This window comes from Tupaia chinensis, unplaced genomic scaffold, assembly GCF_000334495.1.
Source record: "Tupaia chinensis unplaced genomic scaffold, TupChi_1.0 Scaffold000539_1, whole genome shotgun sequence".
Lineage (NCBI taxonomy): Eukaryota > Metazoa > Chordata > Mammalia > Scandentia > Tupaiidae > Tupaia > Tupaia belangeri.
In genome coordinates, this window is record NW_006160052.1 from 1,936,181 (window position 1) to 1,948,664 (window position 12,484).

At 52.7% G+C, this 12,484-nt stretch overlaps 1 protein-coding gene across 1 annotated transcript in view; it reads right to left on the minus strand.

Annotated features, from left to right (window-relative positions):
* Positions 1 to 12,484, minus strand: part of SLIT1 (slit guidance ligand 1) — a 227,696-nt gene that overhangs the window by 16,185 nt on the left and 199,027 nt on the right. Inside the window, exons 26-27 of the mRNA XM_006157398.1 lie at positions 1,398 to 1,561; positions 49 to 173 (exon numbers count right to left, since the gene is read on the minus strand). Of these exons, the coding sequence (XP_006157460.1) occupies positions 49 to 173; positions 1,398 to 1,561 (289 nt within the window). The remainder of the gene's footprint in view (positions 1 to 48; positions 174 to 1,397; positions 1,562 to 12,484) is intronic.

Genomic DNA, 12,484 nt, shown 5'->3' on the forward strand with positions numbered 1-12,484 from the left:
CCCCCCCCCCCGGCGCCCACGGGACCCCCCCCTCCCTGCTGGCCTCACCTTGTAGCCACTGGGGCACGCACACTTGTACCCCTCCAGGGGGTCGTGGAGGCAAGTCCCCTGGTTCTGGCACGGGCTGGACAAGCAGGGATCACACTTGGCCTGGACGGCCAGAGAGGGCGGGCCTAGGGCAAGGGGCGGCGTGAGCGCAGGGAAGAGGCCGGCAGCGCAGGGCTGGCAGGGCACCCCTTCCCTGGGAAGCACGTGCTATTTCCCTAACAACTGAAGAGCCAGGGCCGGGGATCCAGGCGGGGTCCTGTTCCCTGACCCGGGCTGGATGGGCAAGTGAGTTCGAGCTGAACACTCGGCCATTCGCTCACGTGCGGCGGACTTGCCCACCCGCGTTTTATTCCACTAAAAGTTCAAAACCCAAAAGCTCTTCTCTCCAGCACCAACCCCGCCCCAGTAAATAAATACTGAAAGAATTTAGTAAAACAGTGAAGAAATGTTAAATGGACCATTATCTGTTGAAGATAATGTCTACGGTAACATCTCTGACTGAGCCAACATACAGTGCCTTCCGAGTGGGAAAGTTCATCCTGTCTGCTGTAATGACATAACAGTGAGTGAATAAAAAACAAATAAACACGCACTGAGTCAAGTTCCAGCGTAAGCCGCTGGCTCCTCACAACCAAAGCAGCGCCTCTGCGAGCAGACAGCTCCCACTGTGGCAGCCTCCGGCCTGCAGTGTGGCCGAGGCCTCCTCATTACCCTGCGCTGTCAGTTTCATTTCCCACGTGGCCTCGGAGCTCAAGCTCGCAGAGGGCAGGGGCCTCCGGCCAGCCAGGTGCCCCACCCCTGCAGCTTGCGCACAAAGCCTGCCTGGGGCAGCCACCTGTCTGTGCTCAGCAGGACCTCTGGGGCTCCTCGGGCAGTCAATCAACCCCTGAACAGGTGTCTATGACTATGACAAGGCCAAGGCCGGAGTCGCACCCAGGCTCCGTCCGGAGGGTCTGGAGAGCAGCCGCCGAGCCCACAGGCTCCACCAGGACCTGGGCAGCCAGCTCAGCTCAGAGCATGTCTGCAGTGGGAGGTGTGCACTCACTCCGCACAGGGGCTGGGGCTTCCAGAAAGACTGCTGCTATTTTTATTGCCCTTGCGTAATTGCAGGAGGGACTAAAGCCCTGATGGCCAGGGGTTCTACCCGGTGTTTCTTGTTCATTGCATGTCAGGATGGGAGGGCAGCCATCCTCACATTCCTGCCACCTGCCCCTGCCCAGTGGTCACCACAGGGACACAGGAGTCTGCAATGCCTTGGTGTGGTTGGGCGAGTCCCAGGGGCCCCAGCAGCAGGAAGCAGGGGTGCGCCCAGTGCCCATGGCCACCCCACCCCGTGCTCTTGGCCTCACCGTGGCACTCGAACTTCTTGGCAGGTGTGGTGAGGAGCAACTTGCCCTCCATGTCCGGGGGCCCGGCACAGCGGGCGATGCCCGGTTCCTTGTAGCCAGTCTTCACCCAGCTGGACAGCCAGCGGAGGTGGCAGTCACAGTACAGAGGGTTGGCACCAATGGCCCTGGGGCAGGAAGGGGCGAGAAACAGGCATTACAGCGTCAGGGTCCTTCACCTGCGGGTGCCTCGGGTTCCAGGCACTGTTCCGGGCGGGCAAAAGCCCTCGGCCCTCGTCTCATGGGCATTTACTATGGCCGGCACTGTCTTAAACACATCACACCTCAAGCCTCACCACACCCTATTGCCCTATGTTGCAGGTATAGAAACTGAGCCTCAGAAAAGTTGATCCATAGAGAAAGGCAGAGCTGGGTTTGAACCCATGCTGTCGGGGCCAGAGCCTGTGGAGGCATGGCACACAGGGAGAAAAGCAGGCACGTCTACTGCTGCAGCGAGCAGCCGCCTTCCTGCCTCATCAGCCCCGGCACATGAGTTCCTTTCCCCGTCTTTCTCAGAGACGTGGGACTGAGCCTCGCAGGGAATAAGTAATCTCCCTGGGGCCCCGACGAGAGCGGTCTGCCTGGAAGCCCACACCCTTCCATTGTCTTCTCATTTGTAATTGGACAAAGAGCACGTGAACGCATTCTCATCCTCAGCCCCTCTCAGGCGCTGCAGACCAGGCCCCAGCCCCAGCCCCACCACCTTGTGCATGCTTGAAATGCCAGCGTTGCACGCTTAAAAAGGGTGGTCTTGTATTATATGAATTTCACCTCCATTTTTAAAAAGGCACATTTAATGTTACGGATGAGGGTGTGGAATTGTGTGGCTCCCACGGAGGGGAACGCCGCGGTGGCCGTGAAATGGCCAGCGTGGCTGCCTTTGACCTGGGGGCTCTGTTCCTAGGACATCCTCTCGCAGATTGACCGGGACAAGCACGTGAAGACGTGTGCAATGGCGCCGTTTGCGGTGGGAGCACTGGAAACTCCCACTGGAGTATGGTTCACTAAACTATAATACACACACAATCTTTACACCCCACGGTCACTGTCCACAGAGGGACACGAGGTTGCACCCCCATGCCCAGGTGTGCAACCTTCCAGACCTCTCACCCCGGTACACGTGGGCCTCCCCCCCAGATCATATCTGGGACTTGAACCAGGGTCGGCCATGGATCAAGTTCATGCTCATTTCTGAGCAGCTCGCTTCCTGTTGCCAAAAGCAGGTCACAGCAACCTTCCAGGGGAGCACCTATGGGTCCACCCTGCCTAGTACGGCCTCACAGCATCCTTGAGCACAGACTCCCACAGTGCACGCCCCTGATGCCGGGCATCCTGGTCGTCCCGGGGGACGTGTAGACAGCCTCAGATGCAGATCCCCATGGCAGAGGAAGTACGTGGAAAATGTTCGTAGCTTCCTTCCAAAAGCCTGTGTCAACTTACACAGGCCAAGCCTGCTTCCCTCAAATGGGGACAGCAGGTGTGTGGTGGTGAAGGTGCCGGACTCCCACAGGGCTGACCACAGTTCGAGTCCCAGACCTGGAACTTTCTGTCTCTGTCTTCTCACTTTTTGTCTCTGTCTCTCTCTCTGGTCAAATTAAAATAATAATAAATAAAATTAAATAAATATCAGGTATTTGGAAAAGTCATGATGCATTTTTGCATATAATTTTCTTAAAAAATAATAATTCTTGGGGCCAGCAGTTGGCATAGCACTGGACTCTCAATAGCCAACCATGGTTCAAGTCCTGGACCAGGCAGTGGAGGAAAAGGGATTGTGGTGTGGCCATTCTCCTTGGGGGGTGATCTCTCACTTTCCTTCTCACTGTCTCTGTCTCTTTCTGGGAGCGTATAGGCCCTAAGGCAAACACCTCTAAAATAATAATAATAATTCTTTTTTATTTTTTTAGAGTTTTTTTTTTTTTTTTTGCTATAGGGCGCATGTGCTCACCAGACAGACAGAGACAGACAGAGAGACAGAAAGTGAGAAATCACCCCCCAGGGGGGATGGTCACGCCGCAATCCCTTCTCCTCCATTCTCCTCTCGGGATCTTGGGCACGCACGCACACGCGCCTGGCGTGAGTTTAAGCCACCGGGTCCGGGACACAAACTGCGGTCGACTACATGGGAGTCCAGCGACATAGACATTACGCTAACTGCTGGTCCCAATAATAATAATTCTTTTTTTAAAAGTTCTCAGGGACAAGGATTGCCAACCTCTTGGTTTCCTACCAATCAGGAGACAAGCTCGGAATCTGCACTAAGCCACAGGAGACACAGAGACGAACGAGACACAGATTTGGGGGGTAGAAAGGACCAGACGTCTTCGTTTAGCAAACGGGAAAATCAGTATCTCATGACTGAGGTTCACAGTCTGAGTGCTGGTTTGAAAACCTGTGGCAGAAGTGGGTGGAGAGGCCGGACACACTCTCTGCGGTCGGCCATGCACTGCCCTCCTACCTGGCTCTGAGCAGTGCGAGGAAGCAGACCCAGAGAGGAGTATGGTCTGGACCAGCAGGTGACATGGTGGTTAAGGCGCTGGACTTCTACATGGCTGACCATGGTTCAAGTCCCAGACCTGGTGGCTTGCTTGCTCACTTTCCCTCTGTCTCTCTTTCTGTCTCTCTCTGGGCAAATTGGAAAATAATAATAGAGTTAAAATAAAATAATTCTTTTAAACATAAATAAAAGCCGCAGCAGCTCTGAGCAGGAGTCCCCCAAGCAGCAGGGCTGTCGAGGTGGGACCTTCCCAAGCAGGCTGAATGGGCTCGGACTCTGCCCCGCGCTGCCACTGCCTGCCGGGCGACCTTGAATGCTCGCTCACGTCTCCGGGGTTCACTTTATGATTCGATAAAGAGCCTGCAATCTAGAAGGGGAAGAAAGACAAGCACATATAACCTAAAACGGCCGTCGAGGGAATACCACCGCTCGGCCGAGAAAGCAGGGTCGACCTCGACATGTACTTCAGATTTTCCCTCCTATCCACTGACAGCACCATCCTGGCTGACGGGGCGAGCGAGACCCCGTGTCTTTCCACTGCGCGTTCCCAGGGCCTCTCAGATGTGCAGGGAGGTCGGGCACTTGGATTTTTGAAACTCCAGTGTGTGAGAAAAACATGAAGGCTCCCCCCCACCCAAATAACAAGAATACAAAATTGTAGCATATTTAACATGTTTATATTCACTAGGTTAGTATTTCATAGTGATAAAAACATGGTGTAACATAGGATATTCTTCAAAAGCTAAATGCAGTATTTAAAAGTAGTTTTTTATCAGTGCATCACAAAAAAGTGTGGTCCGGTAATGAGCTATAAACTGCTATTCAAAAATAGGAATCCTGGCTTACTCACGTCTGCTTTTACCTATGCACCTATCGGCAGGCTTAGAGCCATACCGCAATTCAGCATCTCAAAGTTTACTTTTCCAAACGCTCGATTTTGGGGGCTAAGGGCAGGAGTGTCATATCCTCTCGTCCGCAGTACTTGCCTGGAGACGATTCTTCCCAGAACTGCTGTGAGTTCAGTGGAAGTGGAAGCCATAGGCCCGGCCTAGAACCGGGGACTGGGGTGGAGGGGACACTGCTGAAGGGACAGCAGCTAGGCGACTGTCAAGCTAAAGGACTCAGGTCCACTCCCCAGTGAAAGTATAAAGACCCCTGAGCTGTTGCCCCTTGGCAAACTTGGGAGTCGGGGACACAGTAGCTGTCGGTCTATGCATGCCACGGCCCTGGCAGGCTTCTATTGATGTAACTGGGAGGGGAATAGCTTCCCCCTGGCGATTCCCAGGCCACCATTATAGAGGTTAGAACGCTGGAACTTTAAGTCACCTTCACCTGGGCTAGACCTCCTGTCTATCCCATTCCCAGGCCATGTGTGTGTCTGGACTCAGCGCAGGAAGTGCTGCATCTGCAGCTCTCCAGACACCTGCAGGCATGAAGAAGTGCTTGCTGAATGCATGCCTGCCAAAGAGCAGAAGGCACAGACCCTAGTGCAGAGGAAATTCAGCGCAAACAGAATCACCTGCCATCCCCTCAACGTAATGGGTTAAATTGTGGTGTTTCCCTTCTAATCTTGTGTGCATATTCGTACGTCACTGAAATTAGAGTGTGTGGTCTTCAGTACTCTGGTCCCAGCAACTAATAAATTCCAGTGATATAGTTCCCATCGTGATGAGCAATTTGCTCTTCAGTCATTTGAGCAAGAAGTTGCTCAATCATTTATTATTTCCTTTTTCTTGTCTAATTTGTAATGAATTTGAAAGTCTAGCTTTCTAGCCCACAGTAGATTAGAGGCTGCGAGACGCCAGATTACGGCAACGAAGGATGACCTTTGGGGAACCTGAGTGCAGGGCCCGGCACTCCGACAGGTGGATGCGTAGTCTATGGGGGGTAGACAGGGAGATCAGAAACGTGTCCATGGCAAAGCAGACACAAAAGGAAGGACGACAGAGAGAAGCCCAGGCAGTGAGGCACACTCACAGTCAGTATGGCATGCTCAAACCATCAGGGGCTTTAGAAATAACCCTGTGGGCCAGCAGGCAGCTGGTAGTTAAGGTGCTGGACTTCCACATGGCTGACCACTGTTCAAGCCCTGGACCTGGCAGCTGAAAACTAGGCATGTGTGCTTGTATGCCCCAAACCCAGAGAAGGACAGGGAGGAGAAGGGACTGTGCTATGGCCATCCCCCATGGGGGTGAGGTCTCCCTCTCTCTCTGTCGCTCTGTCTCTCTTCTCTCCAGCGAGTGCACATGCCCTATGAAAAAAACTAAAAGGAAAGAAAAGAAAGAAAGAACTCCTGTACATGTGAGAGAAAAGGCCTAAAGAGAAGCATGACCCACTGCAAGTTAATGACAGAAAAGGGCCAAGTCCCAATTCCTACTCTAGATTTTAAAGGGCTTCTACATGGTGACCTTACTCTCTCCCGACAGCCCTCCTCTGCACCGCCGGTGGATATCAGGACTGGGAGCCAAGGGCCCTGGGTGCTGACTCTTGGCCAGCCCTGCCTTGGCGCGGGTGGACTTCCACATGGCTGACCACTGTTCAAGCCCTGGACCTGGCAGCTGAAAACTAGGCATGTGTGCTTGTATGCCCCAAACCCAGAGAAGGACAGGGAGGAGAAGGGACTGTGCTATGGCCATCCCCCATGGGGGTGAGGTCTCCCTCTCTCTCTGTCGCTCTGTCTCTCTTCTCTCCAGCGAGTGCACATGCCCTATGAAAAAAACTAAAAGGAAAGAAAAGAAAGAAAGAACTCCTGTACATGTGAGAGAAAAGGCCTAAAGAGAAGCATGACCCACTGCAAGTTAATGACAGAAAAGGGCCAAGTCCCAATTCCTACTCTAGATTTTAAAGGGCTTCTACATGGTGACCTTACTCTCTCCCGACAGCCCTCCTCTGCACCGCCGGTGGATATCAGGACTGGGAGCCAAGGGCCCTGGGTGCTGACTCTTGGCCAGCCCTGCCTTGGCGCGGAGCCACGGGCACGTCCCACCCCTCGGTCAGCGCATGGCTTTGGGAACCCCGGAGTGAGCGCAGCGAGTCTCTCTCATCCTTACACGCCTCGATCCCCTGTGAAGTGCTCACAGACTCCTCGCAGAGAGCTCTACTCTGGATCGCCAAGGAGACGAGGATGCGTGTGCAAGTGCACACCCAGTCTGTCAGTACTGCGCCCAGACGTGTGCACCCGAATGCGAGCACACCGGCTGCTGCCTGTTTCCGTGTTCAGCTCTGGGTGCAAAGGGCAAAGTTCATCCCCAAGGCTGCTTCATAACAAAGGACCATTTCTTTCACTGACGATGCAATCGACAAGCTCATCCAATCAGTAACGCCAGTGCCCTGTTCTACAGTTACCTGTTGGTTTATTTCTCGTAATTTGGATCTGCCTTGTGGCCTGCCGTCACTATTCTCCTAAAGAAAGTCCTAATTTACAGATAGATGCGGGCTTAAAATGTGTTTTTGCAGCTTTCGTTTTTTTTGTTTATTCAAAACAGATTGTTCACTTCCTATTTGAAAAGCCAAGGTTCTAGATTTTTTTTCTCCCCAGGTTTTAGCCATAGGGCATATGTGTTTGCTGGAGAGAGACAGTGAGAGAGAAAGTAAGAAATCACTCCCCGGGGAATGGCTACACTACAATCCCTTCTCTTTTAGTCTCCTCCTGGGATTTTGGGCATGCATACACACAGCGTTCAGTGTTTTCAAGTCGCCGGGTCCAGGGCTCGAACTGCAATCAGCCCTGTGGGAGTCCAGTGCCTTAACCACCCCATCACCTGCTGGACCCAAGGCTCTAGCTGTTAGGCTGGAAACAAGATGAGAACATACTGCGGTGTTACTCAGTTCTCATAGGGAAGGAGGAAAGGGAGTCGAGCTCAGGGGACGTTTAAACCCGAAGCACAGGAGCTACACTAAGGAGAGCCCCGGAGGGTGGGAAGGGGGGCTACATGCTTGAAAAGGCCGAGCTGGGAGAGCTGCTGTGGGGCGCTCAGCTGCAGCCGAGGGGTATGCTAAGGAGGCTTGGGGGTCTCGGGGCAGGAGCAGCCCAAGCACAAATGCTCTCTGGGGAGCAGTGCCTCCAGTTCAGGTCCTCAGAATTCCCAAAGATTAACGTCAACAGAAAATGAGCTCGCGGGGCAGAATGGTGGCACCCTCTGCAAGGCTGACCCAAGGAGAAGGTTCTGTGCTTGCGCCCAGAGACCTCCCTGAGAAAGCTGGGCTCGTGCGCCCATGACCCCGGGCTGGCTAAGCGGGAGCGGTCACAGCACCAAGACGGCAGGGTTTCTATCTCTATTGCCTTCTTTCTCTCTGTCTCTCTTGTTCATGGAAGAAATAAGTAAATAAACTTTTTTTTAAAAACGAGCAACAAACACAGATGGAAGGGGCCAGCGGGTGGCACAGTGCCTAAGGCGCTGGACTCCCTCACGGCCGACTACGTGGGACCTAGAACCCGGAGCTTGAAAATCACGCTGTGCATGTGCGCATGCATGCCCAAATTCCCGAGAGGACGATGTACCCCTGAGGGGGTGATTTCTCACTTTATCTCTCACCATCTCTGTCTCTCTGGAAAGAGCACATAGCCTATGGCAAAAACACTTAAAAAAACAGCAGATGGAAACAAGTCTGTGAATTCAGGTTTGTGGGAACAATAAACAACACTGTCCCTACAGGGCCTTTGTCCAGAGCCATCTTCTCCTGCCCGGCTCCCTCCTGCCTCCTCTCATCCCATCTGCCGCTCCTCGCCACTGGCTCTCCGGGCGTCTCCTACAACGTACACCCTTCTCAGTTCCTTCTACCTGTGGAACAGCATCCAATCTCCTAGCAGGACACAGCAGTCCTTTCGCAGAGGAACTCCAGTGTCTCCTTTCAGGCTCACTGCCGCCCTCCCGTTCCTCCCCCAACCAAACACCCTTCACCCTGTGCTGCGTGCCACTGCATGACTGAGTACCCCATTTCCCTTCTCCCCTTCTCCAAAAGGCAAGCCCCTTATCCCTTTTGGGTGGCAAGATAAATGACACCTCCTCCGTGAAGCTCTTCAGAATTAGTCACCGCTGCCTTTGAACTCACTTTGTAACATCTCACACGGTCACAGAGGGCAGGTACTGGCAAAGTCGACAGTGCTAAACTCTGGCTACCCAGGCCGTATTTATGGAGGCAATAAAGAATAAACAGCAAGCTTTGGAATCACACACACCTAGGTTCAAATCCTGACTCTCTTCTTTCCTAGCTTTACGGCCTAGTAAAACTACTCGACTTTTCAGGACCTGAGTTGTAAAATGTGAATGATAAATCCAGGCAGTAGGACAGGGCCCGTGACCCCTCCCACTTCCATGGCAGCCTTTGCTAATCAACCACTGCACTCTTCCCACTGAGTCCACACAGGCCGGGGAATCAATCTACCTGTCATCTCTAGCTAGCTATTCTTACCAGTGGGCATGAGCACTCGCCAGAGAGAGAGAGAGAGAGCGCACTCTACAGTGGGGTGTGGTCGTGCCATGCCACAATCTCCTCTCCATTTCTCTGCCCTGTCAGGATTTTGGACACACACACACACACACACACGTGCATGTTTTTTAAGCCTCCAGGGCAGGGATTCGAACTGCAGTCAGCCATGTGGGTCCTGCTCTCCGTGTGCAGAGCTTAACCATTGGGTTGGGCTCAGGTCCTGGAATTCTGTGCGCTGGGTGGTTCTGGCCTACGGTGTGGAGCTGACATGAACCTGCTCCCCCTTTCGGCCGTGGAGGGAAGCAGACACCACACGTTAAGCACGCGGGGGGACCTGAGGGAAGCAGACCGCAGGCAGTGGTGCCCTTACTGCCCCCCTCCCCCGCTAGGACTGTTGGTGCACCAGTGACTTCACGTGCTTTGGGGAGCATGGAGAAACATCACCCTATTAAACACACATTGGCTTGGACCGTTTTCTGTCACTCCAGCTGAATATCACAGACTGGGTCATTCATAAAAAATGTAGGTTTTAGGAGGACCAGCAGTTGGTATAATGGCTACGTCACTGGACTCCCATGTAGTCGACTGTGGTTCGAGTCCTGGCTCCGGTGGCTTAAATTCATGCCCAGCGCGTGTGCGTGTGTGCCCAGGATCCTGAGGGGAGAATGGAGAAGGGACTGTGGTGTGGCCATCCCCCCCTGGGGGGTGATTTCTCACTTTCTATCTCTTTGTCTTTCTGACAAGCACACGTGTCCTATAGCAAAAACCTCTGGAAAAAAAAAAAAGGATGGGGGAAGGGAAACAATCTGCACCATGACTATATCTGTCGTAATGGATCGGTGCTGTCTACTGCCATGAAACAGTCATTTGAGATAATTAGACGGGAAGAGGGAATTAAAATGGCCTATGATCTAAAGAACGTGTGCCCTCAAAACAAAACTGCAATACGGTCTGATTGCTCACTTTCCCTCTCTCTGCCTCTGTCTTGAGCAAGCACATGTGCCCTATAGCAAAACATTTTTCAAAGGGAAAAAAAGAGGTTTTTCACATTAGCAGCTCTGGAGGCTGAGGTGTCCGAGATCAAGGTGCAGCACCGGGTGACGGCCTTCGCACTGCCTCTTGACATGGTGAAGGCATTACAGGGTGACAGGGCAGGCAGTCTAGCTGGGGTCTCTTCTGCTTTTCATCCTTTTTTCTTAGTTTCTGCCATGGGATGTGTGTGCTTGCCAGAGACAGGCGGGGGAGTGGGGAGTGAGTTATCACACCTCAGAGGGGATGGCCATGCCATAATCCCTTCTCCATTCTCTCCTCAGGATTTTGGGCATACATACACATAAAGAATAAACAGCAAGCTTTGGAATCACACACACCTAGGTTCAAATCCTGACTCTCTTCTTTCCTAGCTTTACGGCCTAGTAAAACTACTCGACTTTTCAGGACCTGAGTTGTAAAATGTGAATGATAAATCCAGGCAGTAGGACAGGGCCCGTGACCCCTCCCACTTCCATGGCAGCCTTTGCTAATCAACCACTGCACTCTTCCCACTGAGTCCACACAGGCCGGGGAATCAATCTACCTGTCATCTCTAGCTAGCTATTCTTACCAGTGGGCATGAGCACTCGCCAGAGAGAGAGAGAGAGAGCGCACTCTACAGTGGGGTGTGGTCGTGCCATGCCACAATCTCCTCTCCATTTCTCTGCCCTGTCAGGATTTTGGACACACACACACACACACACACGTGCATGTTTTTTAAGCCTCCAGGGCAGGGATTCGAACTGCAGTCAGCCATGTGGGTCCTGCTCTCCGTGTGCAGAGCTTAACCATTGGGTTGGGCTCAGGTCCTGGAATTCTGTGCGCTGGGTGGTTCTGGCCTACGGTGTGGAGCTGACATGAACCTGCTCCCCCTTTCGGCCGTGGAGGGAAGCAGACACCACACGTTAAGCACGCGGGGGGACCTGAGGGAAGCAGACCGCAGGCAGTGGTGCCCTTACTGCCCCCCTCCCCCGCTAGGACTGTTGGTGCACCAGTGACTTCACGTGCTTTGGGGAGCATGGAGAAACATCACCCTATTAAACACACATTGGCTTGGACCGTTTTCTGTCACTCCAGCTGAATATCACAGACTGGGTCATTCATAAAAAATGTAGGTTTTAGGAGGACCAGCAGTTGGTATAATGGCTACGTCACTGGACTCCCATGTAGTCGACTGTGGTTCGAGTCCTGGCTCCGGTGGCTTAAATTCATGCCCAGCGCGTGTGCGTGTGTGCCCAGGATCCTGAGGGGAGAATGGAGAAGGGACTGTGGTGTGGCCATCCCCCCCTGGGGGGTGATTTCTCACTTTCTATCTCTTTGTCTTTCTGACAAGCACACGTGTCCTATAGCAAAAACCTCTGGAAAAAAAAAAAAGAGAGAAAAAAGAATGGAGGTTTTGAACCCAGCAGATGGCGTGGAGGTTAAGGTGGCTGAATCCCACACGGCTGATGGCTGTATGGTTCAAGTTCTGGACCCAGTGGTTTGAAAAACATGCCAGGTGCATGTGAGTGTAGGCCCAAAATCCTGAGAAGAGAAGGGGAGAGGTGGGATTGTGGCATGGCCATCCTCCCCTGTGGTCTGATTTCTCACTTTCCCTCTCTCTGTCTCTGTCTTGAGCAAGCACATGTGCCCTATAGCAAAACATTTTTCAAAGGGAAAAAAAGAGGTTTTTCACATTAGCAGCTCTGGAGGCTGAGGTGTCCGAGATCAAGGTGCAGCACCGGGTGACGGCCTTCGCACTGCCTCTTGACATGGTGAAGGCATTACAGGGTGACAGGGCAGGCAGTCTAGCTGGGGTCTCTTCTGCTTTTCATCCTTTTTTCTTAGTTTCTGCCATGGGATGTGTGTGCTTGCCAGAGACAGGCGGGGGAGTGGGGAGTGAGTTATCACACCTCAGAGGGGATGGCCATGCCATAATCCCTTCTCCATTCTCTCCTCAGGATTTTGGGCATACATACACATGTGCCCAGCAATATTTTATATATAAATAATATATAAATACATATATATATACACATACACATACATATATATAACCATATATATGTATATATGCATATATATGTGTGTGTGTGTGTGTGTGTGTGTGTGT